This window comes from Mandrillus leucophaeus, unplaced genomic scaffold (genome assembly GCF_000951045.1).
Source record: "Mandrillus leucophaeus isolate KB7577 unplaced genomic scaffold, Mleu.le_1.0 Scaffold41, whole genome shotgun sequence".
Lineage (NCBI taxonomy): Eukaryota > Metazoa > Chordata > Mammalia > Primates > Cercopithecidae > Mandrillus > Mandrillus leucophaeus.
Genome location: NW_012104365.1, coordinates 1,246,581 through 1,273,738, shown reverse-complemented (window position 1 = coordinate 1,273,738; position 27,158 = coordinate 1,246,581). Strand labels below are relative to the sequence as shown.

General features: G+C 49.1%; 1 protein-coding gene across 1 annotated transcript in view; it reads right to left on the bottom strand.

The window, feature by feature from the left end:
• The window catches only part of PHACTR3 (phosphatase and actin regulator 3), a 278,863-nt gene extending 253,193 nt beyond the window's left edge, over window positions 1-25,670 (bottom strand). The window contains exon 1 of the mRNA XM_011992331.1: window positions 25,386-25,670. Coding sequence (XP_011847721.1) covers window positions 25,386-25,413 — 28 coding nt within the window. The 5' untranslated portion in view covers window positions 25,414-25,670. The remainder of the gene's footprint in view (window positions 1-25,385) is intronic.
• Window positions 25,671-27,158: the final 1,488 nt, after the last annotated feature.

Below are 27,158 nucleotides of genomic sequence, written 5' to 3'. Positions count from 1 at the left end.
CCCACCCCCCCAGAATAAAAAGGGAAAAAGAAGAATCTTTGCTCTTGCAATTGCTTTAATCTGAAAGCTGTTCTTGGAGCATCTGTTGGAAAACATTAGGATTCTCCCATCATGCCGCGCGAGAGGAGCATGACGTCACGGGAGAGGGGCGTGAGAAGGCGCGTGGCCACAGGGAGGGGTCGCTCATACCTGGACCGCGCGCCGGGGTGGGGGAGGCGGGGCTGGACCCCGGGTTAGGAGCCGCCCACCCCACCAACCTGTGCTCTAGAAACAAGAAAGCTTCCTAGTCCCGCTTCCTGCCCTCCCGGACAAAAGGGAACCCTGAGGGCCCCTAAATTCCCCAGCAGCTGCAGGCAGCTGGTTTCCCTGGTCCTTCCTCTCCTGGGACGCGGAGGCCAGAGGGTCCCGACAAGCCCACCCCGGCACCGGAGGGGAGCGACCCGAGGCTTCTTTCCCGCAACCACCTGGCCTGGGCCTGCTGGGGAACCCCCACACGACACTCCGAACCCTTGCTCTGAACCCTCCTCCCTGCCGGGGAGGGAGAGGGAGGAGGGCACGGGCGCTTTCCAATAAGGCTTTTCCTCAGACGCCCTTAGGAACCGGAGGGGCCAGGCACGGGAGGCGACACCACCTAGGGCTGCCACTCAGAGAGCTCACAGAGGTGTCCTCCAGGGTGCTAAGGAGCGAATCTCACAACCCCGGAGGTGGTGTGGGGTGAACACAGGCAGGCAGCTGCTGCTTCCCAGCCAGGGCAGGGAAGGAAGAAAGTCCAGGAAAGGGTAGAGAGGGGGCTGGAATGGTGCTGTCACCTGGCCTGGTCCTAGAAGGTGCCCAGAGGAGGAGGCATTTCAACAGACATCAGGATTCAAGGGCCATAGAGACACCTGGGGGAGGACACCCCCATTTCAGTTTCTCAAACAACCCCATGGGGCAGCCCCGATCCAAGTCCCCTTTGCAGGTGCTGGAACTGGGGCAGGGGGGTGGGGGGAGCAGGGAGAGTTGTTCACCAAGGGTCCTCCTGCTGGGGACAGAGCCCTCCCTGAGGCTGCCCCCATCAGATTAGCACCTACAGCAGGGCCTGGGAGTGCAGTGTGAGCGCTGGCAGTGTGGACAAAATCCCGGTTAAGTGCCAAGGACAGAACTGAGCGGAGTGGTGGTGGGGAGGAGGAATAAAGTGGATGTTCACTCCATACAGAGCTCTTTGGGCTCTTAGCAGCAGCTACTTCAGCAGCATCGATCACCTCTAAAGAAAGGACTCATTCATTCATTCAGACTATGTGCAGAGTCAAGTGTGTGCCAGGCACCACACCAGGCATTAGCGACCTAGCAGTGCACAAACACAGAGACGCCCCAGCTCCTTGAGTCTTCCGGGAAAGGGGGAGGGTGAAGCCGAGAATGGTCACCAACACACTAATAAGATGCCCAAATAATCATTTAATTACAGTTGGCAATTAAGACCAGGAAACAAAGAGGAAACTGGTGGGAAACTGCTAGGAATAGATACGTTTTAGCCACATAAAAATGTGCTGGCTGGATGGTGATGTGGCCTGCCAGCCTTGGACTGAGCATTTTGCATGGGGACCTCATTCCTTCCTACAACTGCCCTGGTAGGTGAGAGCTTCTGTGGTCTCCACTTCTGAGATGAGGGCAACTTCGAGAGGTGAGTACTCTTGCCCAGGCCACAAGCCAGCACATGGAAGAGCTGGACCACAGCCAATGCTCTGGGCCCAGGGTCTCTCCAAGTGGGTATTCAACACCTCCCACTCCAAGTCCCCAGGGGCTCTCCTGACACACTGAGTACTGGCCCCACGGGAAGGTTTCTTGGGCCCCTTCCGAGTCTGGGTGAGTGAACACCTGAGACAGTTCAGTTCCATTGGAAGGAAGCCTGCAGCTGACCCAGCCATGGCAGGTGCAGAGATGGTGGTGACCGGTAGGAAGGGATAGAGGCCAGAGACTGGCTATAGGTGGGGGAGAGGAGAAAGTTCATACCAGAGGTCTCCAGCTGTCTGTCATTTGCCAACCACCCCTACGTTTTTTAGCCTTCCCTATTTAAAACCTATCCTTCCATTAAGATCTGTCTTTAAATCAACTCTTTGCACCTAAACACATTTTTCTTTTCTTTCTCTCACTCTCTTTTTTTGTTGTTCCTTTCTTTCTTTCTTTTTTTTTTTTTTTTTTAGAGTTTTGTTCTGTTGTTCAGACTGGAGTGCAGTGGCTATTCACAGGGGCAATCCCAGTGCACTACAGCCTCGAACTCCTGGACTCAAACAATCCTCCCACCTCAGCCTTCTGAGTACTTGGGAGTACAGGTGTGCACCTCCACACCGGGCCGACATGCTTGTTAAAGGAAGCCTTCAATAGGACTGATGGAGCACAGCCTCGCTGACTGGCATTGGTGGGAAGGACCACAGTGCTAACTCAATACCTGAGTCCACTCTTGGCCTGAGCTGGCTCCTGTGTGGTTAAAAAGGCCCCAAGGGTGAGAGAGGAGGTCAGCCAGGCAGGCACCGAATAGAGATATCCTTCTTAATGTTACCAGAAGGAACTTTCTATCTAAGCCAATGTTACTGCCTTGTCCGTGTGCCACCAGAAATTATCCCTAGTCCCTTCAGATGGTTTACACTGCAGCATCCATTCACCTACTCCACCAAACTGTGTATGGATGAGGATTAAAAACATGTAAAAGGGTAAGACTTGGCATTTGAGCTCAGGAGCCCACATGGAGTGGGGAAGCGGAAGATGAGATGCAACCAGGTTTTATTTCTTAGAAGTATATATTTTAGCAAAGCACTGTGGTTTGTTAAAGGTAGGTAGAGATGGAGCTGTTCATTATATTATTCTTTGGCTTTGAGATGTTCCATACTAAAAATAGTTTTAAATTTAAAAAAGTTAGCAATCCCACCTCTACTGATCAATGGAAAATAATAAGGTCTCCAGGTAAATTGCCTGCAGGAGAGATTTTGGCCTTCAAAGTCGGTCATCTCCAGACCATGACTGGCTTGAACCCTGTGAGGATCTGGCCCCCACGGTGTGCGAAAGGCACCTGTTTGGAGGAGGGTTTCCAGCCTTGAGGGCCCTCAAGAGGTTTTTGTGAAAATCACCAACTGTCCCTCCTCAACAAGATCCCTGGCAAGGGATGGATTTGGAAGGCCACTGCAGAAATCCTATTGGAACGAACAAAGCTTCATAATGGCCAAAAAATTACGAAGAACCCAAACGTCCATGGACTGATAAATGGGTAAATAAAATGTGGTCCATTCTTACTGTAGGACAATATGCAGCCATGAAAAGGAGGGACGAGCTGACACGTGCCACAATGCAGATGAACCTGGAAAACATTACACAAGTAAAAGAAGCAGTGACAAAAGGCCACATGCCACATGAACCCAGTTATATGCAATGTCCATCAAATCAGAAAGCAGATCTGTGGATGCTGAGGATAGGGAGCGGGGGAAGAGAAGGGCTGACTGCTAATGGCTACAGAGTTCCTTTTTTGAGTGCTAGAAATGTTCTAAATGTTCTAAAATTAGATTATGGTGATGGTTTTATAACTCTGTAAATATACTAAAAACCACTGAATTTTATACTTTAAATGCATGAACTTAATGGTATGTAAATTCTTTCAATAAAGCTTTAAAAAAAAAAAAAAAGCACATAGAGGCACTAGGCTGAGCTTTGAATTTGGAGGATTGGGTTCCGCTTCTTGCCCTGGTGGGCATAATCACAATGAAACCCTCCGTCTCCACCCAGATTCCAGATCAGATAGAAGCTCATCGAGGGGCCCTCCTTCTGCTCCTTGATCGCCTTGGTCAGAAAATCCAAAGCCATTTCCTGACTCAGGGCAGCCCTGATAAGCCAACACCACTCCCTGAAGAACCACAAAGGTGGGACAAAGTCAGTCCAATTTGCCCAAGTCCCCTTCAAAACTCACAAAACTGCAAAGGCAAAGGCAGTTTCCTCTGCCCAGGGGCAGCCAGGGAGCACATCACTGCAAAGATGGCTCAGGGATGGCAGACTCCCTCCAACACACAGTGCAGGTATGAGGTACTCCCGCTCATTAGGGAGTGGTGAGGAATGGTACCCCAAGACCAACTCCACCCCCACACACCTCCCAAGTTGGTCTTATTCTTAAAGCAGGTACAGACCAATGGATGCATCCAACCATCCAACATTTCCTAAGCATCTATTCTGTGCGCAAACAGGCACTTTGCCAGGAACACCATCATGAACGAGACATGATTGCACATTGGCTTTGTGGAGCTTGAGGTCTAGCACAGAAGACAAGATTGACTAATATGAATCAATGGATCAATTAATTTCAATGAGTACAGAGTGCAGGATAACTCATCTGGAGCAGAGAGGGAGCCTGTTTTGCAGAAGCGATGCTCTGGAAGTGCGAGGGCCAATGGAAGCCAACTGGACATGCAAGTGAGGAAGGGTGCCCCGGGCAGAGGGAACAGCCTGAGCAAAGACCGTGAGGTGGGAGCAGCATGGAGCCCTGAAGTTCCTGCAAAGAGGCCAGAGCAAGCAAGGGTCTGCAGCCACAGAGAGGTGATGACCCAGACCATGCAACATCTCATGAACCTCAGGAAGAACCTGATTTTGTTCCAAGGATGGTAGAAAGCCACTGAGGCAGTGGTGGGTCTCCAGAGCATCCTTCTGGCTGCTGTTAGAGAAGGGACACATGGGGCAAGGGAGGAAGCAGCAGGATGGACTAGGAGGCTGGAAATTATCCTGGTGGGTGATGGCAGCAGCCTGGCCCAGCAGGGATAGTCAGAGGCGCCCAACAGGTTGGACTCAGTGTCCTCTGAAGGTGGCTCCCACAGGTTTGCGATGGCTGAGCTACGGGGGACTAGAGAGAGAAGCCAAGAATACCTCCAGAGTTTTTTTTTTTTTTGCTGTCTAATTAACCATTTATGACGGGGTAGAACTGAGGTAATCAACAAGTCTGATATTGACAACAGGGTGGGTGTGATGCTATTTCCTGGGTGGGGAGGATCAGATTAGGGAGGGATGAGGCAGAAAAGAGGAGGAGCCCCATTTGACAAGCAGCCTTTGGGGTGACATGGAAGAGTCTGCTGCCCTGGCTCAACAACCATCAATACTCACAGGCACCATCTACTTGATCAGGGCAGGCAATGGAAGGGCACATGCTCATACCAGTTGCAAATGAGCATGGTCACAGTTCCACTGTGGCCTTTCCATGGCTCAAAGGGCAGCTGTTAAACCAACCATGGTGGTGGTTCTCCTGAGACTCACCCACCATGAGTCTTCAGCTCCAGGTAAACCCAACTTCTGAAGGGCCATTCCAATCCAACCAAACACACTTTTAAGGCATCCAGAGTGTGTCGCAATGGGTTGTAAATTGAAACCAACCACTGGCCTGAGGCTACTTCTTGCAGGCACTTAGAAGGTTAGCTCAATTCTGCAGTTTTCTTATGCTACCAACTGCTTTCCTAGGGCCCTGGCAGCCTTGAACGCCCCTGGAGGAGCTGATGGGCCAAGGACCTGGATGGTGGCAATGTCAGCTCCACAGGCACAGGGATTTTTGTTGTGTTTGTTCACCCAAGAATGTGCCTGGGAGGTCGTAGTCTCCCAGTACATAAATATCCATTGGTGCATAAATGAATGAATGTGCATGGCGGAGCCTAGCCAGGCAACTGCCCTGCTCCAGGAGTGAAGGCTCAGCCTCCCCACGGTCCAAGCTGGCTCCAGGCTTTGTGGGACTGAGGGGCTCACCCTCCCTCTGCTGCCTCAGTCCCCCAGGACAATCTGGTTTCTTCTCTGGGGCTCCAGGGAACTCTTCTTCATCCTTAATGTAAAAATAACTCATTCAGCAAACTTCAAATGCTTAAGAAGAACTGCTCAAGCCACCATCTCAGGCTAAACTCATAGGGAACCATCTAAAGAGAAACAAGAAGATAAAACACCAGTGTGGGAGTTCCAGGACCCAAGAAAAGATGAAGGCAAAACAACCACGCTGGCGGAGGCCAGGTTCGTTAGGTGGGCAGCTGCGCCCTCTGCTGGGCACCTGGGAAAACAACACCTGAAGTAGTGGCGGGTGGGAATGGTCCTTGGACCTGGCTTGATGACATAACCTTGAATTTCACTTCCTGCACCTTTGACCACATCCTTGAGGGACTCTCTACCTAGAGCTGTGACCATAGACTACCCAGAGTGGTGCTCAATGCAATGCCAACCAGGGCTTTTTAAAAACAACACACCCAGCTCTTCTAGAACCAAATCCCTGATTTTGCCATTCCTGGCCTCTGCCCTGAAAGGCATTGGCAGCCAGAGTTGCCCTGAAAAAATGTGGTGTGGGCATCCCATGGCTTCCTGGAGATGTGCCCAGCCCTTCTTAGGGTCAAGTCCACTCAAGCTGCCTAGGGCAGGAGCCACAGAGCCAGGCACAAGATCGGGTCCCAACATTTTCTGACTGTGCGGCCCGGCTGAGCCTCGGGGTGTAAGTGAGAAGAGAACCTACCTTACAGGGTTTGGGCATTTGCCACAGCACACAGAAGCCCTCAATATGCTTTCACCATTAGCAGAACAAAAAGTTCCTTGTGTGAGACCATCTGCCCTTTGATATTCTCCTTCTGTGCCCCCAGCACATCCAGGTGACTGGGAGAGGGGCCTATGAGGCAGCAGAGATAGAAGACAGAACCCAGAGCAGAGAAACACAACCCAGGGCTGGGAGGTTGTGACAGGGAAGGCGGAAGGCAGCCGCACTGGCCCCTGCACTCTTGTGTCATGGGCCACTGACCCACTTTGTATGTTGACGGCACACAGCTGTAGACCTCCAGGTGACTTTTCCTCCATCCTGGGTCCCCCCACGCAGTGACAGACACTGCATGCTCCGACTCTAGCTAATGAAAGCAGAAGAACAGGCTTCTGAGGCCTCTGGGAAAGACTGCTGATAGACAGAGAGAGCCACTTACAGAAAAGGCATTTGTCACCATTGCAGGTGCAGTTTGCAGTCCTGACTGCATTCCTGCTTCCTGCCCTGGAGTGCCCTGTGGGGCCTGGAACTGCAGCAGCCAGCCTGTGACCCTGTAGTGACACACACGAGAATGAAACGCTAACAGCAGAGGAAGAACTTCACCTGTCTCCTCCCTGATCTCTTGTAAAGGGGCCAAACATCCTCCTGGCACAGGCCTCTGATGGTTGGGTTTTCATTTACTTAACACTTAGCTCTTACCATGTGCCAGCCATTGTCCTAAAAACTTTACAATGATTGACTTGGCTAATGCTGAAACTACCCAAATCAGGTAGAACTGTGATTGTCCCATTTAGCAAATGAGAAAAATGAGAGGCAAAGTTCTTAAGTACCTGCCCCAGGTCTCAAACCTGCAAAGCCAGGACTGGATCCCATGTCGTCAGCTCCAGCACTCAGGCTGTTATTACATCAAATATACCCCAACTCACACAGGCAAGAACCTCATGCTTTTGTTGGGTTCCCCGAAAAGTCACTGACTTGATGATGATAAAGGCGGAGGAAGTATGAAAGGAAGAGGAGGAGGCAACAAGATTACTGAGGACAGCATTTTTGTAGAGCCTAGAGCTTACCAAGGACCTCGCATGCATTAATTTATAATCTTGTGAGGTTGGACTAGTCATCCTCTTTTTATAAACAATGAAGTTGAGGCTCAGATAGGGTATTTAACAAGGGTTAGCAACAGGACAGAAAAGGACTCCTACATTCTTTCCATAACACCAGCTCCAGCTCATCCCTCTTGCCTCCCTAACCCACCAAAATCTCTACCAGCAACCCTGGCTTACAAAGCAGACATTTGCTCAACAAACATGCACCAAACACTGAAACCACGCCAGGTCCTGTCCTGTGTGCTGCCAGGCACAGGATGGCCTGGCCCAGTCTGCATGGTGAAGGGGTAAGGCATGCCCGACACCATCACAGCATGGAGAGATAGGAGTGTGTAGAGCCACTGGCCAGGCTGGGAAGCTCAGGGAAGCTCCAGGAAATGGCCTTGCATTGGTACCTGCACGTGACCTATATTTGTTGAGTATCTGCTATGCACCAGGCACTGGCAATCAAGCAGTACACAAAACAGATGCAACAATACACCCCCGCCCTGCTGTGCAGACCTCGGAAGGACACAGAGGAATTTGCTCAGCAGATGCGCAAACTATGCATGCCAGTGTCCAGATGTGTCACATGCAGAATAACTCATCCAAATCAAAGATAATTATCAGACAATAAAACGTTTTTGAAATTTTTAACCTAAGAATTTGAACAGGCATTAAATTGTGCTATATTCGCAAAATGAAATACCATACAACAGTGAAATTAACCAGACAAAAACCTGGGTATCACAATATTCCGTTAAAGAAGACTATGCTCTATTTTATTCCATTTACAGAAGGTTCAACACCAGGGCCAGGCATGGTGGCTCCTGCCTGTAACCCAGCACTTTGGAAGGCCAAGGTGGACAGATCTCTTGAGGTCCGAAGTTCAAGACCAGCCTGGTCAACATGGTGAAACCCTGTCTCCACTAAAAATATACACACACAAAAATTAGCCAGGCATGGTACTGTGTGCCTGTAGTCCCAATTACTCAGGAGACTGAGCCAGGAGAACGGCTTGAATCTAGGAGGTGGAGGTTGCAGTGAGCCAAGATCATGCCACTGCACTCCAGCCTGGGCAACAGAGTGAGCTCTGTCTGAAAAAAGAAAACAAAGAAAAATAAAAACCAGACACTACTTGATGGTGTTAGACTGCAGAGAATAGCTACCCATGGAGGAGGGATTTTGTTAAGAGGGGACACAGGGGGCTCTGGGATCCAGGTTATGCTCTGTTTCTTGAACTGGGTTCCGCCTACAGAGGTGTGTTCACTTGGTGAAAATTCATCAAGATGAATGCTTATGGTATGTGCACTTTTCAACATGAATCTTACAATTAAGAGTAAAAATTAAAAGTAAAGTAAAGAAGAAAGGCAGAGCAGACTTCAGGGCAAGAGAAGCTACCAGGGACAACAAAGGGCATTACATAATGATAAAGGAGTCAATTCTCCAAAAAGACATAACAATCCTTAACATGTACACAGCTAATGACAGACGTCAAAATCCATGAGGCAAAAATTGACAGAACTTCAAAGAAAAAAATAGATGAATGCATGATTAAAGTTGTTCACGGCAGCACCCCTCTATCATAAACGAACAGACCCACAAGTAGAAAATCAGTAACAACAGAGTTGAACTCAACAGCACCATCAATCACCTGGATGTAACAGACATCTATAAACCACTTCATCCAACAACAGTGGAATACCCATTCTTCTCAAGCTCACATGAAATATTCACCAGGATAGACCACATTCTGGGACACAAAATTCGCGTTAACAAATTTATTATTTTTATTTTTGAGAGGCTGGAGTGCGGCGGCATGATCTCAGCTCACTGCAACCTCCGCCTCCCAGGTTCAAGCCATTCTCCTGCCTCAACCACCTGAGTAGCTGGGACTACAGGCGCCTACCACCACGACCAGTAAGTTTTGTATTTTTTCAGTAGAGACGGGGTTTCACCATATTGGGCAGGCTGGTCTCGAACTCCTGACCTCGTGATCTGCCCGCCTTGGTCTCCCAAAGTGCTGGTATTACAGGTGTGAGCCACCATGCCCGGCACGTTAATAAATGTAAAAGAAATCACACAATATCTGCTCTCGGGCCACAGTGAAATTAAACTAGAAATCAATAACAAAAAGATAACTGGAAAATCTCAAAACATGGAGATTGAACAACACACCTCATGCGCCACACAGGTTAAAGAAGAAATCTCGAATGAAATTTAAAAATATTTTGGACTAAACAAAAATAAAATACAACTTATGAAAATTTGTGAGTGCAGTGAGAGCAATGTTTAGAGTGAAATTTGTAACATTGAATGTATACACTAGAAAAGAAAAAGATCTAAAATCGGTTATCTAAGGTTCTACCTTAGTAAACTAGAAAAAGAAGAGCAAATTAAATCCAAAGCAAGGAGATACAAAAATAATAAAAATTAGAGCATAAATCAATATGAAATTCAAAATAGAAAATCAATAAAGAAAATCAATGAAACCAAAAACTGATACTTTGAAAAAAAAATCAATAAAATTGTTAAGTCTATAGCTAGACTAGAACATAAGTGAGAGGACACAAGTTACTAATATCAGAAATGAAAGAGGGAACACACATTGCAGATCCCATGAACATTACAAGGATAATGACGGAATACTCTGAACAATTCTATGTCCACAAATTTGATGGCCTAGATGAATGACGCAACTCCTTGAAAGACACAATCTGACAAAACTCAGACAGGTTTTCAACATTGTGTGTCTGTTCAACATTGTTCAAGTTCAACTAATGCCATAAGACAGGAAAAGGAAAAAAAAAAAAAAGTACCTAGATTAGGAAGGAAGAAATAAAACTGTCTTTGTTCACAAATGACATGAAAATCTATGTAGAAAATTAAAAAAAAAAAACTCTACCAAAAAGCCCCGTGAAACTAATAAATTATTATAGCAAAGTTGTAAGATACAAGGATAACATACAGAAGTTAATCTCTTTCTATAAACCAGCAATGAGCAAGTCACCACAAAAATAAAATACCTAGGTATACATCTAACAAAATATGTATAAGATTTGAGGAAAATTACAAAACTGTGATGAAATAAATCAAAGAACCAAATAAGTGGGGAGAGAATCCATGTTCATGGATGGGAAGTCTGCTCAATACTGTCAAGATGTCAGTTCTTCTCTATTTGATCCATAAATTCAATGCAATCGCAGTCAAAATCAGTTGTGACTATTCACAAACTGAACCTAAGGTTTATATGGAGAGGCAAAAGGCCTAGAATACCCAACACATTGTTGAAGGAGAAGAACAAAGTTGGAGGACTGGCATTCCTGACTTTAAGACTTACTATAAAGCTACATTAATCAAGACAGTGTGATATTGGCAGAAAAACAGACAAATAAATCAGTGGAACTGAATAGGGAGCTCAGGAATTGATCCATGTAATATAGTCAACTGATTTTTGACAAAGGATCCAAGATGATATAATGGAGAAAAGAAAGTCTTTTTAATAAATGTTCTCAAACAGGTGGACATCCACATGCAAAAAATAACTGAATCTAGACATAGGCCTTATACCCTTCACAAAAATTAATTCAAAATATATCATAGAACTAAATGTAAAACAAAAAATGTAAAACTCCTAAAAGGTAACATAGGAGAAAAGTCTAGAAAACCTTATGTTTTCTGAGGACCTTTTAGATACAATATTATGGCATCATCCTTGAAAGAAGGAATTGATATACTGGACTTCATTAAAATAAAAAAAAAGTCTACTTTGTACAGGCACTGTCAAGAGATTGAAAAGAGAAGCTGAAGACTGGGAGAAAATATTTGTAAAAGACATACCTAATAAAGGACTGTTATCCAAAATATACATAGAACTCTTGAAACTCAACAAGAGAATGAACAATTTGATTTAAAAATGGGCCAAAAGCCTGAATAGACCATCTCACCAAAATAACCTACAGATGCTAAATAGTACATGAGAACATGCTTCAAACCTTATGCCATTAGAGAAACGCAAACTGAAACCACAACAAGAGACCGTTGCACAGCCATCGGAATGGCCAAAATCCAGAACACTGACAATACCAAATGCTGGCGAGAATGTGGAGCAACAGGAACTCTCATTCACATTCACTGCTCCTGAGAATGCCAAATGGTGCAACTACTTTGGAAGACAGCTTGGTGGTTTCCTACAAAACTAAAAATCCTCTTACCACCCGATCCAGAAATCACCTTCCTTGGTATTTACAAAGAAGTCAAAAACTCATATCTACACAAAAACCTGTACATGAATTTTTTTATAGCAACGTTATTCATAATTGTCAAAATTTGGAAGCAACCAAGATGTCCTTCAGCAGGTGAGTAGACAAACTATGGTAGATCCAGACATTGGAATATTATTCAGTACAAAAAAAATGAGCTATAAAGCCATGAAATGATATGGAGGAAATGTAAATGCACATTCAGAAGCCGATCCGAAAAGGCCACACACTGTATGATTCCCACTCTATGCTATTCTTGAAAAAGGCAGGATTATGGAGACAATAAAAAGATGAGTGGATGCCAGGGGTTGCAGAGAAGGAAGAGAGGAATGAATAGGCAGAGCACAGAGGAGTTTTAGGGCAGTATCTGTATGATACTATAATGAGGGGTAGGTGTCATTATAAATTTGTCTGAAAATTGACTGATTTTGTCTTAAAAAAATGAACAAACTGGTCTAAAGAATGAGTGAATGTACATCACCAAGAACACACCCTAATGTAACCATGGACTGCGGGTGCTGTTCCTGAGTCCATGTAGGTGCTCTGGTGGGGTATGTTGATAATGTGTGGGGCTATGCATGTGGGCACGGGGGTCTATGGAGTATCACTGTACCTTCCTCTCGGTTTTGCTGTGAACCTAACACTGGTCTTAGAAAGAAACAAGGGTCGTGGTTTAGAAATACTGGTGCAAAGGCTTGAGCGGAATAAGGGAATCAGCCCTAGGCACAGGGCTCTCTAAGGAAAGGGCATGCCAGGCATGGGGAACAGAACACACAAAGGCCCTGAGATGGGATCTGCTTGGAAGACATTTGTAGGCTCATATACAGCAACTGCTGTGATATACTGTTAAAAGAACTATCAAGGTGTGCGGGAGCATACACAGAATGGGAATGTTGTGTCTGTGTGTGTGTATGTGTATTTCAAAAGCCGTGCACAAAAGTTTTGTGTAGACCTTCCAGAAGGATTCAGAGGCAACACTGGTGACTTTTTAGAGCGACAGCACTTCTCTGGGAGCAGCCAGAGAAGACCCAGAGGCCTGGAGAGTTGAGGGGCGAGAGAAGCTGATTTTTGCCATATATCCTACTGTATTCTTTATATTTTTACCATATACATCTATCACTTTATAGAAAAACAACACAAAATAAAGTAACAGAGGCCTTGGCCCTGCTGCAGGGAACCACATGGTTTCTGCAGTGACACCCTCAGCCCTTTAACTAAATTCACAGTTCTCCTGACGCCATGGGCGAAGGGTCTGGAGAGCTTTGCAGAAATGGAGTCACAGTGGATCTCAATGGGTCTCAATGGGTGAGATCAGCCATGAGCTCTCCCCCAACGGCACTGCACTGTGGGAAAAAGAAGGCAGAATCCCCTAAAGAAAGGAATTCGCCCTGGCTCCCGTGATGAGGAGCTGGAGTTGCTGGTGCCCCAATGTGGTCCCTGGTCCACTTTACCCAAAAACACTGCAGCGGTCTTCCTGAGGCCTCAGCTTCCTCATCTGTACCCTAAAATACCCATCAAGTTCCCCACATGGTGTCACTCAGGAAGATGTGGAGGCCAAGACCAGAGCTGGTGCAGGGAGATGAGTGAGGAGCCTTGCCCGGGTGGAGACCTGTGAAGTGGATGCTGACGGGAGCCACCAGAAGTGGGGAACTGAAGCACTGGGGCCCTGTGGGAGGGACTGCGATGGCTCAGCCTGCAGGGAGGAGCAGGGGCCTTCGGAGAGGATGAGATGTGTCCATGCGAGGGACAAGAATGGCCAGAGCCCTGTCAAGGGCAGGCTGGGGCTGGTGCAAGTTGCTGGGGAGGCTGCCTCATCCCGGGCACTGCACTATGCACTAGAATGTTCTACGAGAATGAAGATGCCGTGTGTGGCACTGCCCATCATGGAAGCCACAAGTGTTGAGAGTGCTTAAAATGTGGTGTGTGCTGCAGAGGACCTGAATTTTTAATTTCATTTCATTTTAGTTCATTTAACATTAAAATAAATTTCAACAGCCACATATGGGACATGGGTCCTGCACAGGACAGCACAGCGCTCAGAGATGACGGTGATTAGGTCATGAGGGCCCCACCCTCATCAATGATGAGTGCCTTATAAAAGAGGGTCCAGGCAGCCCTGTGTACATCTTTCTCTTGTGAGGATGTAGCAGCAAGGAACCATCTCTGAGGAACCGGCACTCACCGGACAGCAAATCTGCCGGCACCTTGACCTTGGACTTCACAGCCTGCAGAACAGTGAGCAATAAACTTCTGCTGTTTCTAAATTATTCATCTAAGATATTTTGTTGTTACAGCCCAAAAAGTCTAAGACAGGAACCAGTAGAGCTCCTGGAGGCCACGGATCCAGGAAGCAGGAGGGTTGGCATGGATCTGTCCCCTCAGGCCTCCTTCTTAACCACCAGGCTCTATCCCCTGTCCCCAAGGAAGGAAAGAATAAACAAACAGGCAAAGTTGAAAGTCTAACACCAAATGCTGGTGACGAGGTGGTGAAACAGGCACCACAAATGCAGGGTGGGACTGAAACCAGCAACCAGGACGACTGGCTGCATCTACCCAAATAGAAAATGTCCTGTCCCAGCTCATCCAGTTCTTGTCATCTACTCCAGAGAAACCCCAAACACAGGAAGGTATGCATGAGGCCGATCAAGTGGAAACAACCTAATTGTCCCTCACAGCAGAATGGCTGCCCTATGGCATATCCACACTAGCGAATGCCACTCAGCAGCTTCTTTTTACTGCAAAAGATCTTTGTAGTCTAACATCATTGGAGCTCTTATTTCTTGGGCTAGTACATGACAGAATAACATAACATTGCCATAATCACTCATGGTGAACACAATCATACGCACAAACACACGTACACACATGGGTGCATATACGCTTACCAGTACCATATATTTCCCACAGATACATGTGACTACGGAAGCACAGGGCGGATATTCTGGACATCTCTGTCCTCCGTGGTAAAACAGCTGCCTACAGAAGTGGAGAGAAGGGCCTGGACTCCACGATGGCAACTGTCCGAGCTCCCTGTGCCCCTACTCAAAATGCTTTCATTTTAGCCAGGAGGAGGAGCTCATGAGATATTTATATAATTAGAATGTTAATAATAAATAAAAGAGCAAATCTATAACCCTCTTCTAGAACTAGCATTGTTGTACACACTATTAGGTGTTTTCTTCTTTAACCTTTAAAGGAAGATCGTTCATGTTTAAATAATGCCCTTTGTCACCCAAACATGTTCTCCTTCTGCCAATGCAATGTGTACATTTCCTATGTTTACTGGATTTATATACTTAAGAGAGTTGTTTCTTTTCCCAGCAGAGTCCATGGAGCTTGTGCACTCACCACAGCGCAGATTCATGCCACCAGCACCCCATCGCAGCAACTCTAGATTAAGTACTTTACAGAGTAACAATTCAAAAGCAGCCTCGTAGCCTGAGCTATAAATTACAGAAAATCCATAGCACTAGGCTTACAGGTAGTGCTTTAAATATAGATCATACGTTCTACAGCCGTAGCAATGATGATCCCAAGAATCAACCTGTACAAACCTATAAATAGTGACGGCTGTCTGTGTTTGCACAGAAGCTGTGATCTCTCTCGGCGCCCACCATTCATTAAAACCGATGTGCACCCTGAAGCTGGCGGGTCCATCGGGATTTCGCATTTGGGGAAAGCAATTATGTAGGCAATTAAATTCTGGCGCCCTCACCAGCCTTCACTCTGAGATATTAATAATTGTGCAAGGGTTTTCCAAAGCCTACGGGGGAATAACATTCACTTCTCTATTTGGCGGGGGCTCTGCCGTCCCATAACTTGGGGGGCGACAAAGATTACACCTGGTACTTCAGGCTGCAGTTTGGGGTCATAGACCCTGCTAGTTCTTTTCAATTGCTACTTGGGGGGGATCTGTGAGTCTACACACTGCGGCATAAAGGGAGCCTCCCTGTTCCTGGGGATGGGCCCTGGAGGGCCATCAGCAGCTGGGAGTGAAGGTGCAGACATTAGAACAAGGTAGGCAGGTTCTGCTCCCATGGAAACCTGGGACTCACAGCAAAGATGGGAAATGGAGCCTTCATTCGGCAATGGGCCTGAAGACCGCAGACTCGCCAGGCGGGAGGAGTGTCCCTGAGATGCAGGCCCTGCTTTATATTTGATCATTTGAGTCTCTCATTCATCGATTCATGTGCTCACTCATTCAACCAGTATTCACTGAGCACAGGGCCTGTGCCAGGCATGGGGGCCAGGCCACGGGGGTGGGGGGTGGTAGGGGCAAGACTAGCAAGCACAGGGCAGTTGGAGGGGCTGAGAAGCAGCCAGGGGTGTGGGGTGGGGCAGTACTGGGAGATGGCGGGAGGCTGAGGATGGGGACAGGCCTCAATACTCAAAGGACTTGACCTTTGGGCTTGGCCTTTGAACTTTTGACCTCAGGACTTGACCCAGCATGAGTGGAAGTATGGATTTTATCCTGGGAGAAACAGGAAACCTGGGAGGGTCTCCAGCCAGGAAGAGCTGAGAGCAGATTAACCTCTCCTGGAAGGGCACTGGGGCCACCAGATAGAGGATAAAGTGGGCAACAGCAGAGATGGCCCCGGGGACCAGGGGTGCAGGGCTGCTGCATCCGACAGGGAGAGATGGGGCAGCCTGGAGTGGGACAGGGGTGACAGAAATGCTGAGCAAGGGGGCGGATCCCAGATCTGTTTTAACTATATTCACTTTAACAATATTCAACCAAGTCTTTTTATCAAAAGCCCCCTGCAGCTAAATCTATAATGAATGAAAAAACTTCCTGTGCACTATTAGTGCTACAAATCAGAGTCTCACATAGGAGTTTATGTGCTGTGTAAGTGAGAGGTTGTTTTACTGTGAGGTTCCTCCAAGCAGCCCTCAGCCACTGTGAGGTTCCTCCAAGCAGCCCTCAGCCACGTACCCACAGTATGGACAGCAGAATTTGAGAGCCATTCATTCCCTCAGGACTCCCGACCCCCGGTGACCCGATCAAACACCAATGTAGGCACCAACATGAAGGCCTTTGCAGCTGGGATCAGGGTTATAATCAGGAGACCTGAAGATATGGAGATGAACCTGGAAGACCCGATGGGCCTCATGGAATCACTTAGGAAGAAGAGGGGAAGGCAGGAGTGGACAGGGTGGAAGGGAGGGAGGAGAGATTTGAAGACTGAGAAGATTCAGCCACCCTCGCTGGCCTTGAAGGTGGACATCAGTCAGGGAAGGCAGCAGCCTCTAGAGCTGAGAACCAAATTGACCCGGGCCCCAACCCCAGCCCTAGCCCCAGCCCCGGCTCCAGCGGACAACCAGCAAGAAAACAGGCACCTCAGTCCTACAGCCTCAAGGAACTGAATTCTGACAACCACCAGAATGAGCAGGAAGTGAATTCTCTCCCAGAGCGTCTGGCAAAGAGCACAGCGCTGCGGAGACCCAGAGAGGGAAGCAGGCAAGCCCACCTGCACCCCTGACCCACAGGCTGTGTGTAGCAATAAATCAGTGTTGCTTTAGCTGCTGAGTTGGTGGTAAATTGTTCTGGCAGCGATAGACATCTCTCCTGTGATCCTCTTGTCCAGCTGTGAACACTGGTTTGGGAATCACATTCCATCCACCAGGAAAGTTAGGCTCAGAGAAGGGTGAACATGTACAAGGTCACACTGGGACCCGGGGACACTCCACACCTGCCCCCTGGCCCCAAGGGTCCTTTTTCCACCTCTGTGTAACCTGCATCTCCTCCACCCTGCTTAGACCATCCTCAGAAGAAAGGTGTGCTCATATCCAACATCAACTAAAGACTCTAACAAAGGGAACAAGCCACAGATGAGGACAGGTGGAGAGAACCACCCCAGTGTCCACCCGTAGGGCACACGGGCTCCCACCTGTGGGGCACCACATCCCATCTGCAGGGAAAGGCTCTTTTCAGTCAGCAGCCTGCTCATTTCCAAGACAGGCACCCCACAGGGACAGCCAGAGTTGGGGCATCTTTTAAGGGCTTCCAAAGCAGGCAGTAACAACAAGCATTGACCTGCTGTCAGACTCTTTCCAGAACCAAAGGGATATAATATAAATCCAGGTTCATGACAGACATGATCACAAAACGACCAAGAATCCAGCAGACTGTCCAGGCTCAAATTCAGCTCACCAGCTATAACCTTGGGCGTGTTACTCCATCCCTTTCAACCTTGGTTTTCCTCACCTGTCAAATGGGGTCACACCAGGTAGAGCCCACCTCCCACAGAGATGTGTAAATGAGTGAGCAGGACTGAGGACAGGTCCTGGCTGGTGTGGCTATCACTGTCCCTGCACAGTGACTGCAGGGTGGCTGCTCTCCAATCGCCCACTGCAGTGACTCCCAAGCAAACAACGCAAATGATCAGTGTACAACATTCTGCACTGTCACCCGTGACCACAATATTCTAGGTCGGAAATCACATTAATCTACAAATAAGAGGAATACTTCCTTATTTTTTATTATCGCAATGTGTAACCAAACAGTAAAAAGTAATGGAGTTAATTTATCATGATTTCTCATGGATTATTATAGGAAAAGGCACAGATAGCAAAACCATTAAAATAAAAATCGAAACATGCACCAAGCCTCGAGTGCAGGAGCGTCTTGGTTACCGGAATTAGAGTGAATTAGGGTTGTTAAGAGGATTTAGTCACGGAAGATGGATAATGTGCAGTTCATACAGCTGTTTCGGACACTCGTAAGTGGAGAGACACAGTCCTTAGCTTGTATTAGAAACCTCATGCAGTGAAGAGAGTCTATTTTTAGTGTTTGCCCTCTGGGTGAGTGGCAATGAACTTAGGTCCAAATGTGCAATGTGCGGGAGGCAGGAAGTCTGTGCCAGCCTCCAGGAGGCAGATTGGCCACAGAGCAGGGCAGGCCACCTGGATGGAGGCTCGGATGAAGAAGGGCTACCAAGGGCACCTGTCAGGCGACAGCACGAACACACAAGGTGGGTATTGGAGAAGACGTCCAGGCAGGCCTGCACATTCCCATCTCCAGGTCTGCTTGTAGAAAAGGTGTGTAAATCATTCAAGACGGTCTAAAAATATGACATGTTTTCGGGAGGAAGAGCCAGCTTCCACCGCTGAGAGACTCATGCAAAGAGGCCACATGCCCACTTCCTGTAACTTGAGAGAGATCATGTTGCTAAATTAGGAGATTCTTTTTGCTAAATGGCTGTCCTTTAGGGAGAAGTGAAAAGCTCAATGTCAGAGCGACACTACTTGAAGAAACTACTGTGAGCCGCAAGAAGGGCCTCTGCACAGGGATGAGGAGAGGAGGCCTCCCTGCCACCAACCCCACCTCCCCACCATCGCCTCCCCATCACGCTCTCCGTTGGACACAGAGCTTACAGCACACCTGCTAGGTGCCAGGCATGGGGTGCATGCTCTGCACACAAAAATGAGCCAGTCACTGCTGCCCTGGGTTTACCTTTGGTGGAGAAGATGGATCATTAACGAGAGAGTGAACAGGATGATTATTGTGCTGAGGTCCCCATGACCACCCCCAGGTTGAGTGATTCACTAGAGGACTCACAGGACTCGGCTGCAGCTGTACTCACAACTGCGATTTATAGCAGCAGCAGGCAAAGCACACCCAGCAAAGAAAAACGGGCCTGGGGCGAAATCTGCCAGAAACCAGGCACAAGTCTCTGAGGGTCCCTCCCAATGCGGTCACATTTTTGGGGATTTTCCCCAAAAATGGCCACAACACCACCTCCAACCTCATGTGTTCTTCTTGCAGTGTGGCTTTGCAGCCTCCCACTGAGAGGTGGGTTCATGCCAACCTCAGCCCGAGTCAGGGAGGGCCGACTCTGAGGCAGGAGTGAGACTGATCCAAAGCCAGATCAGAAGCGGTGACAGAACTTGAGTCTGTTTCTTGTGGGTTGCTCACTTCTGCACCTCACGCTGCCTCTGCAAAAGCCAGAGTGGAAAGGACCCGAGGCCCAGCTCATGGCCCTAGCCGAGCTCCCAGCTGTCAGGGGCTAAACTGTATTCCCCCTAATATGTACATGTTGAAGTTTTGATCCCCAGTGACACAGAATGCAATATTTGGAGACGGCGTTTTTTAAAGGGGTGATTACATTAAAATGAGGCTGCTGAGGGGGTGGGGGTGCCGATCCGATCTGACTGGTATTCTTAGATGAAGAAGAGATTTGGACAGTAAGAGTTTACAGGGGGAAAAGATCACCCCAGAATGGGGGGTGAGAGGTTTCACAGACGAGGTCTCATTGCTGGGCCTTGACAGATGGGTACACTCCACAGGAGGCCGGGAGCCTTCCGGCAGGAGGAGCAGCACAGGTGAAGGCCAGGGAGTGAAGGTGGAGGACTGGCTTAGATGGAGAGTTAAGGGCTGGGGGCTGGAGGACCTCCTAAGCCTCTGGTCAGGGCAGGGCTGTGCTGAGCTGGCACACTAGGTTGAGAGAGATAGCATCCATATATGCATGCACACATACACTCATGCACACACACACGCATGCACACATACACTTATGCACGCACACACGCATGCACACACTTGCTCATGCACACACTTGTGCACGTAATACTCATGCACACCTTCACACACTCATGCACAGCCTCACACCCTCACACACATGCATACGCACACACAGGCACGCACCGCCTGCACAGCTTCAACCCTCACACGCACATACAAACATACACAGGCATATGAACTCATCACAGCTTCACACCCTCACACACAGTCATTCACACACAGGCACGCGCACTCATGTACAGCCTCATACTCTCATGCACGTTCACACACACTTGTCCTCAAGAGCACCACCCAAGGCACTGAGGCACTGAGTCAGGGCTGCCCTGTTGCACACAGGGGCACCAGCACGACACCTTCTTGCCCACTCGCTCACTTGTGTTTCCTTTGGCCCACACAGTTTGTGACTAAAATGCCTGGCCCAGGAACCTTCCATAGAGAGCCCCCCGGTCTGGCCCACTTCGCAGTGTGAGGCCCAAGAGCTGCTGAATTCCCTCCAGGAAAGGCCTTCCACAGGTCCACGCGGGAACCCTCCCTGGTGACTGGTGCACCTAAGTAGCTTTCCTGAAAATACCATAATCACACAAAATCGACATTGCTCCAGGTAATCTAGGCCACAAGGTCACCAGCGTCCAAAGGGCAACTCCCCCTGCCCAACACAAAGCCCACAACGCAGACCCGGGCCAGCCCAAAGAAGGCCAGACCCCCGGTCTTCTCATCCCCACATCCCAGCCAGCCCCGGCCCAGGCCAGGAGTCCTATGCGAGGGATGTGTCTTGCTGTTTTTCCTTAAAATAAACCGCTACCGAAGTCTGGTATAAATCCCGAATCAGAGGAGGGTTCTGGGAAAGCCAGCGCCCTAGGCTTGTTGAGAGTCAGTCCGAGGCTGCTCGTGTAGGCGGGCACGCAGGGAGCCTCCCTCCTGGGGCCGGCCCTGGGAAAGCAGCCAGGCTGCGAGAAGGAGCATCCAAATTGCTCCACACAGCTGATCCCTGCTTGGAAAATTGTCAACCTGGGACTCACAGCAACGATGGGAAAGCCAGTTGTCAATCATATCAACAAAACCATGTAGGCTACCAGATCAGACCAATTCTTGCCCAAAACCTGCTCTGAGTTTTGGTTCGGAAGCCACGGTCCACTTCACAGTCAGGGGTAAAGTAAATTGACTGGACCTGCCCCCACCCCCGGACCACCTTTCCTCCCTCTACTCAACTCACCCAGGGCTAGGAATCCCCACGAGAATCAACAGATCCCTGGGTTAAACCCAGTGACTCCTGTAATCCTTATTAAAACCCTGTATTCAACCTCATACTATTCATGTATACATGTTACAGTAGATAAGAAAAATAAATGCAAAGAAAAAGCTATACAAGACTCAAAAGGAAACGTGGAGGGATGTGATTTTGAGTCGCCATCCTGGTATGCCCCGGGCTGAGGGCTTCTCGGGGTGCAGGACTTTCAGAGCTAAAACCAGGACCCTCCCTGCTACACTGAGGAAAGCTGTTCACTCTAAACTTGAGGCAGAAAAAGGTTTCTTAAGACACAAAAAGCAAAAACAAAGAAAAAGCTGGATACATTTTACCGCATCAGAACTAAAAGCTTCTATTCAACCAAGCACACCATAAACAAAGTGAAAAGACACATAACAGACAGGACATGAATATTTGCAGCCGGCGGAGGATCGAGTTCCAGACCAGATCAACGGTGCTCACAAACCACTCGGAAAAACACGAATGACCCCTGGAAAAAGAGGGTAAAGTGAATGAAGAGGCAACGCTCAGAGAGTGAAATCCAAATGGCCAAGTCACATAAGAAAAACTCTCAAGCAATCAAGGCAATGCAAATTAAACAATGTAATTTTCACTTCTCTGGAGGATTGGCAAAATTTCAGAATGTGAATGTATCAAGTGCTGGTGAGAGAAACGGGTACCTCCGACACTGCTGTTGGGAGTGACACAGCCACTGTGGGAAACAGTCTGGCAATAGCAGGCTAAATTTAAAATGCATTCATCCTAAGCCCCAGGAGTTCCATTCTTAGGATGTGTCTTACCAAGAAATGCTTGTACAGATGCGTCCAGCGCCTCATTCAGGTTGGCCCCTGCAGCACAGCCTGTGACAGGATCTGAGAAGGTCCTCCATGGCCATCGATAGCAGAAAGGCGAAACAGCCATGGAATATTCTAAAGCAATTAGACAGAACCTATGAAGCCAGATAAATCTCCAAGACACACTGCAGAATGAAAACAGCTTCACAACGAGAAGTGCTGTGTGATGCCATTTCTTTAAAAAGCACACGCTTATGTCAAGAAAGTCTGGTGGGAAACGCCATGAATGGTAACAGTGGCTTCCCTGGGGAAGGGCGAAGGGTGGGGGGGATTCATGTTCCAGAGGGATTTGAGCCTTATTTGCAATGTTTTCAATTTCTCACTTGGAGAATGTATTCATGATGTACTAGTGTAATTAAATATATACGTGTATGTGTTTGAGTAATTTTTTTCCAGAAAAACTTATCCCCTGAGTTGGAGACCACATTATTCATTCATCCTATAAAATATTTATGGAGTCCCAAGTACAGGGTAGGCTTTTTTTTTTTTTTTTTCCAGACGGAGTCTCGCTCTGTCACCCAGCCTGGAGTGCAGTGGCGCGATCTTAGCTCACTGCAAATTCCGCCTCCTGGGTTCATGCCATTCTCCTGCCTCAGCCTCCCGAGTAGCCGGGACTACAGGCGCTCGCCACCACACCCAGCTAATTTTTTTTGCATGTTTAGTAGAGACGGGGTTTCACCATGTTAGCCAGGATGGTCTCAATCTCCTGACCTCATGATCTGCCCACCTCAGCCTCCCAAAGTGCTGGGATTACAGGTGTGAGCCACTGCGCCCGGCCCTAGGCCATTTCGAAAGATTGGGGATCACTCCTTTCCCTTCAAACAAAAACAGAGCAATCAGCTTGGTCATCGGCAAAGTTCACCAGCAGACAGCAGTCTGGTAATGGGGTGACAGCTGCGTGGGGATTTGGGATAAGTGGTGAGAAAATGTGAGATTCGGAGCAGGGGAAGGAGAAGCAGACTTGAGGGGCCACTGGCTGTGGGGAGGTTCTTGGCTCTCACAGGTGTGTCCTGCGGGGAAAGGAGAGAAAGGAAGATGTGTAGCTGGATCACACCTCTCCCAGGGCCTTCTCAAGCTGCCAGGACATCATGACTCTGCCTTTTGCCTCCAAGCACCCACTGGTCACATGAAAGAAAACTGAAGGCTGCAGGGTGACTTGCAATGCACGGCGGGTTTTGCAGGTCAGGTGAGCCTTGCACTGCCATGCTGGAGTTTGTGATCCCAGCACCCATCTCCTTCTGTGATCCTCCTGATTTCCTGCTGGAAGTCTCAGGATGGTTATGGCAGGGATGCCAGCTCCATTTCTGGACTGGAGGAGACAGTGAGCTAGGTCTCAGCCGTCCAGTCCTCCCTACTCCCTCACTCCAGTAAGTGGTTCAAGGGTCAGTGACATGACCCAGCCTGAGCCCGGGACAGACAAGGAGAGGCTAGCTGGAGCTACAGACGCCCAGTTTCCTGAATTAACAGATGGCCCCTCGCTTCTGTGTGTCTAGTCCATTTCAGTCACTTGCTACCAGAAAAGCCTGCTAAGTCCAGCTGGTTGTCATTAAGATTTCAAAAGAATTGGGCAACTCCAGACCCAATCTGGGTCTTCAGAGTTATTGCCTTCAGGGAGCCTTGCCCAGCCCCAGTTCTGAGCTGAGCCAGGGAAACAAGGCATTAAATTTCAAACTGTCTTTTGCAGCCCCTAAAGCCACAACTTTTAATGAGCATCAGCTGGGACATGTCATGATATCATCGATCACGCCTTTCCCTTCAAAAAAAAATGTTTAATAGGAAAAAAAAAAAAATCCCATTTAGTGCAGAAATAACCCACTACAAGTCAGCGCTTCGAAATCAGACTTCGAAGTCTGGAAGAATGAGTGGTTAATTTGTTCCTAAAGTAATGCAGCCCTGGCCCCAGAAATAGCACTTTACCCCTTTAAGGGTGAGAGTTAAGATTCCCAAGCAAGCTCCAAGGAAGTAGCCACACAAATCAGGGAAGCCGAGCTTCAGGTGGCAGCTGGACAGATCCTCCTGGTTCCAAAAGGAACGAAGGCAAAGGGACCTTCTCGAGGTCTGGCATCAGAGTGCCCAAAGAGTTGTGGGCACACAGCCTGGTTCTTCCCTGGGTACCAGGACCCTTGCTCCAAACCAAAACGTGGCGTTTGGACTGGGGTCCTATCTGACTCAACATTGACATGCAATGTTGAAACCAAGGAACCCAGCCACTCCCTCTGCCTCAGCCCCTCCCAAGTGACCTCCTTTAAGTGCCAGTCCCGTTCTGATGAATCTCAGATTGGAGCTTCCAGATCAACCACTGACCCAAGCTCCAGACTCTGACGTGCAATGGCCCAGGGCACACGGCCCCTCCAAATTAGCACGGTCGGTACGGAATGCGTGCTTCCTCTCCCAGACCTCCCCTCTCCACAGAAAGTGAAGGAATGCACTGCAGAAGCCCCCCACCAGTCTCCCTCCTCCCCCACCAAGCCTTCCACACCTCCATAAACAGCACCACCATCCACCCGGTGCTCAGACCCCAGACCTGCATGGCATCCTGGATTTAGGGTACCCAAGTCATGAGCGGGTCCTATCAGCCCTGCCACTGAAATGCCCCAGTGCTTCCCACTTTCTCCATCTCTGAGGTACCCTCCTGTCCTCCAAGCAGCTGGTAACTCCCCTGCTGCCACAACCTCCAAATAAACCTGTAGCCACACAGCAGCCACGAGGAGCTTTCTCTCAGACACTGAGGGACATGCAATTCCTCAGCCTAGAACCTGCCAGTGGCCTCAGGTTGCACATGTAAAACCCCTAGGGGCTTATGATGGAGGCCAAGGCCCATGGGCCACCTCCCCAAACTCAGCTCCTTCCAGTCCCCTAGCTCATGGGCTTCCAGCCTCAACCACCCTCCTGTTCCCCAGTGCCACCAAGTGAATTCTCACCTCGAGGCCTCTCTGCTCCCCGCAGCATCCCAGCATCTAGATCAGCGTCTGAAGCATTTTCAATGATGAATAATCATTTGCTGACCCACTGACAAAATATTCCGTTTTCTCCTTGGGGAAAGTGGGTCAGCAGTGGCTGAGCCCTGCCATCCATCCATTAAGGCCTAGACAGAGGCCGCAGAACTATTTTAAAAATGCCCAACGACTGAGGAGCACAAGGAACAGGTGAGGAGTTGCGTAATTACTGCAGGCAGAACATGGGCTCCTGGTGGCCCTGAACACACTGCCAAGCTGCTGAAGGTTAGGACTGGGAACGCCCTTTCCCAAAATCCAACCCAGAATACGCTTAGTACTCAACCCAGAATACGCTTAGTACTCACTGTGCTTAGTACTCATGCATTGCCAAAAACAGGGATGCTTTAGGGGAGGACACTGACACTCGTGGGCACCTACTCTGTGCAGGCACTGGGGGAGGGACTTCTGCCCCATTAGAGGGGGACACCCTAGAGGGGCCTCATCTCCCTCTCTTTCCTGACTCCACCCTGGGAACTCAGCACAGGGACTGGCACTCAGTAGGTGCTCAATATTCCTGATGAGTGGATTCAGCTGCCCATCCTCTGGGCCTGGGCTAAGCTTCTGCCACGAGCTTCTCCTCCAAGGGCACCACAGAAGGCCTGGCAGATAGTGGGCTCTCAAGTGTCCTCCAAGTCCCCGTGTCCCCCCTTCTTGACTTTGTGACTCCACGTATCCCTGTATCTCAGGGTTTAACAACCCCAGCACTAGTCTGTGGACTACACCATTACTGCCTTGAGGGGAAGGAGGGCTCCTGGCAGTGCAGGATGCTTAGCAGTGTCCCTGACTTCTGCCCACTGGGTGCCAGTGGCGTTCCCCCAGGTGTGACAACCAGAAATGTCTTCAAGGGAAAGCAGGATCAACCCGTTTTCGAGGCACTGAAAAGAACCACTGATGGATCTAAACCAGAGTTTCCCGAATGGCCTGATCCCGGAGTTTCCTGGTGCTTTGGTTAAAAACACAGATTCTCCCAGGAGATTGTAAGGGGCAGACCTGGGTGGGGCCCCTGGAACAATCTGTAATAAGTGTCCCCGGTATCCTCACCAAGGGCGGAAACACTCACCTAGCTCTCCTCCACCCCACTCTGGGTTCTGCCTGCTGGACACCTGGTACTCATGCACCCATGGTCACTGAGCACAGGCAACACTCTAGCCTTGTCGCCAGGAGGCCGGAGGCCCCTCCCCATCCTCAACTCCTCTTTCCTGGCCCAGCTGGGGCCCTGGCCATTTTCTGGATTCCTCAGGCCCCTCTTCCTAGATCCCATCCGTTGAACTGCAGCTGGACCCACTCCGGGGCCTGGTGTCTGCCCAGCAGGGGGCCAGGGGCCAACCCACATGGGTGAAGGCTCATGGCCCTCCCTGGGGAAGAAGAGCGAACAAGCACAGAGCCCTCCCTTGAGTGACCAGCGCTGTCCATATGATCCCAACTGCTGCCCCCAAGACGCAGGTATTGGATCACCCCCATTTTACAGATGCAGAAACTGAGGTGCATTAAGGTCAAATGCCATGCGCACAGGCTCCTGCAACTGGCAGAGGGGAATTCCAAACCCCAGACTGCCTAACCCAACGCCAGCACTTCTGAGCCTGCGGGCACTGCCCTTGTTTAGGGAGAGACTCTGGCGACTTTGCTGTGGCGGGGAAGCCCGAGACCCGAGGCGCCCACCTCTGTGGCTGGGGGCGCAGCGGGCATCCTGGCCACCCG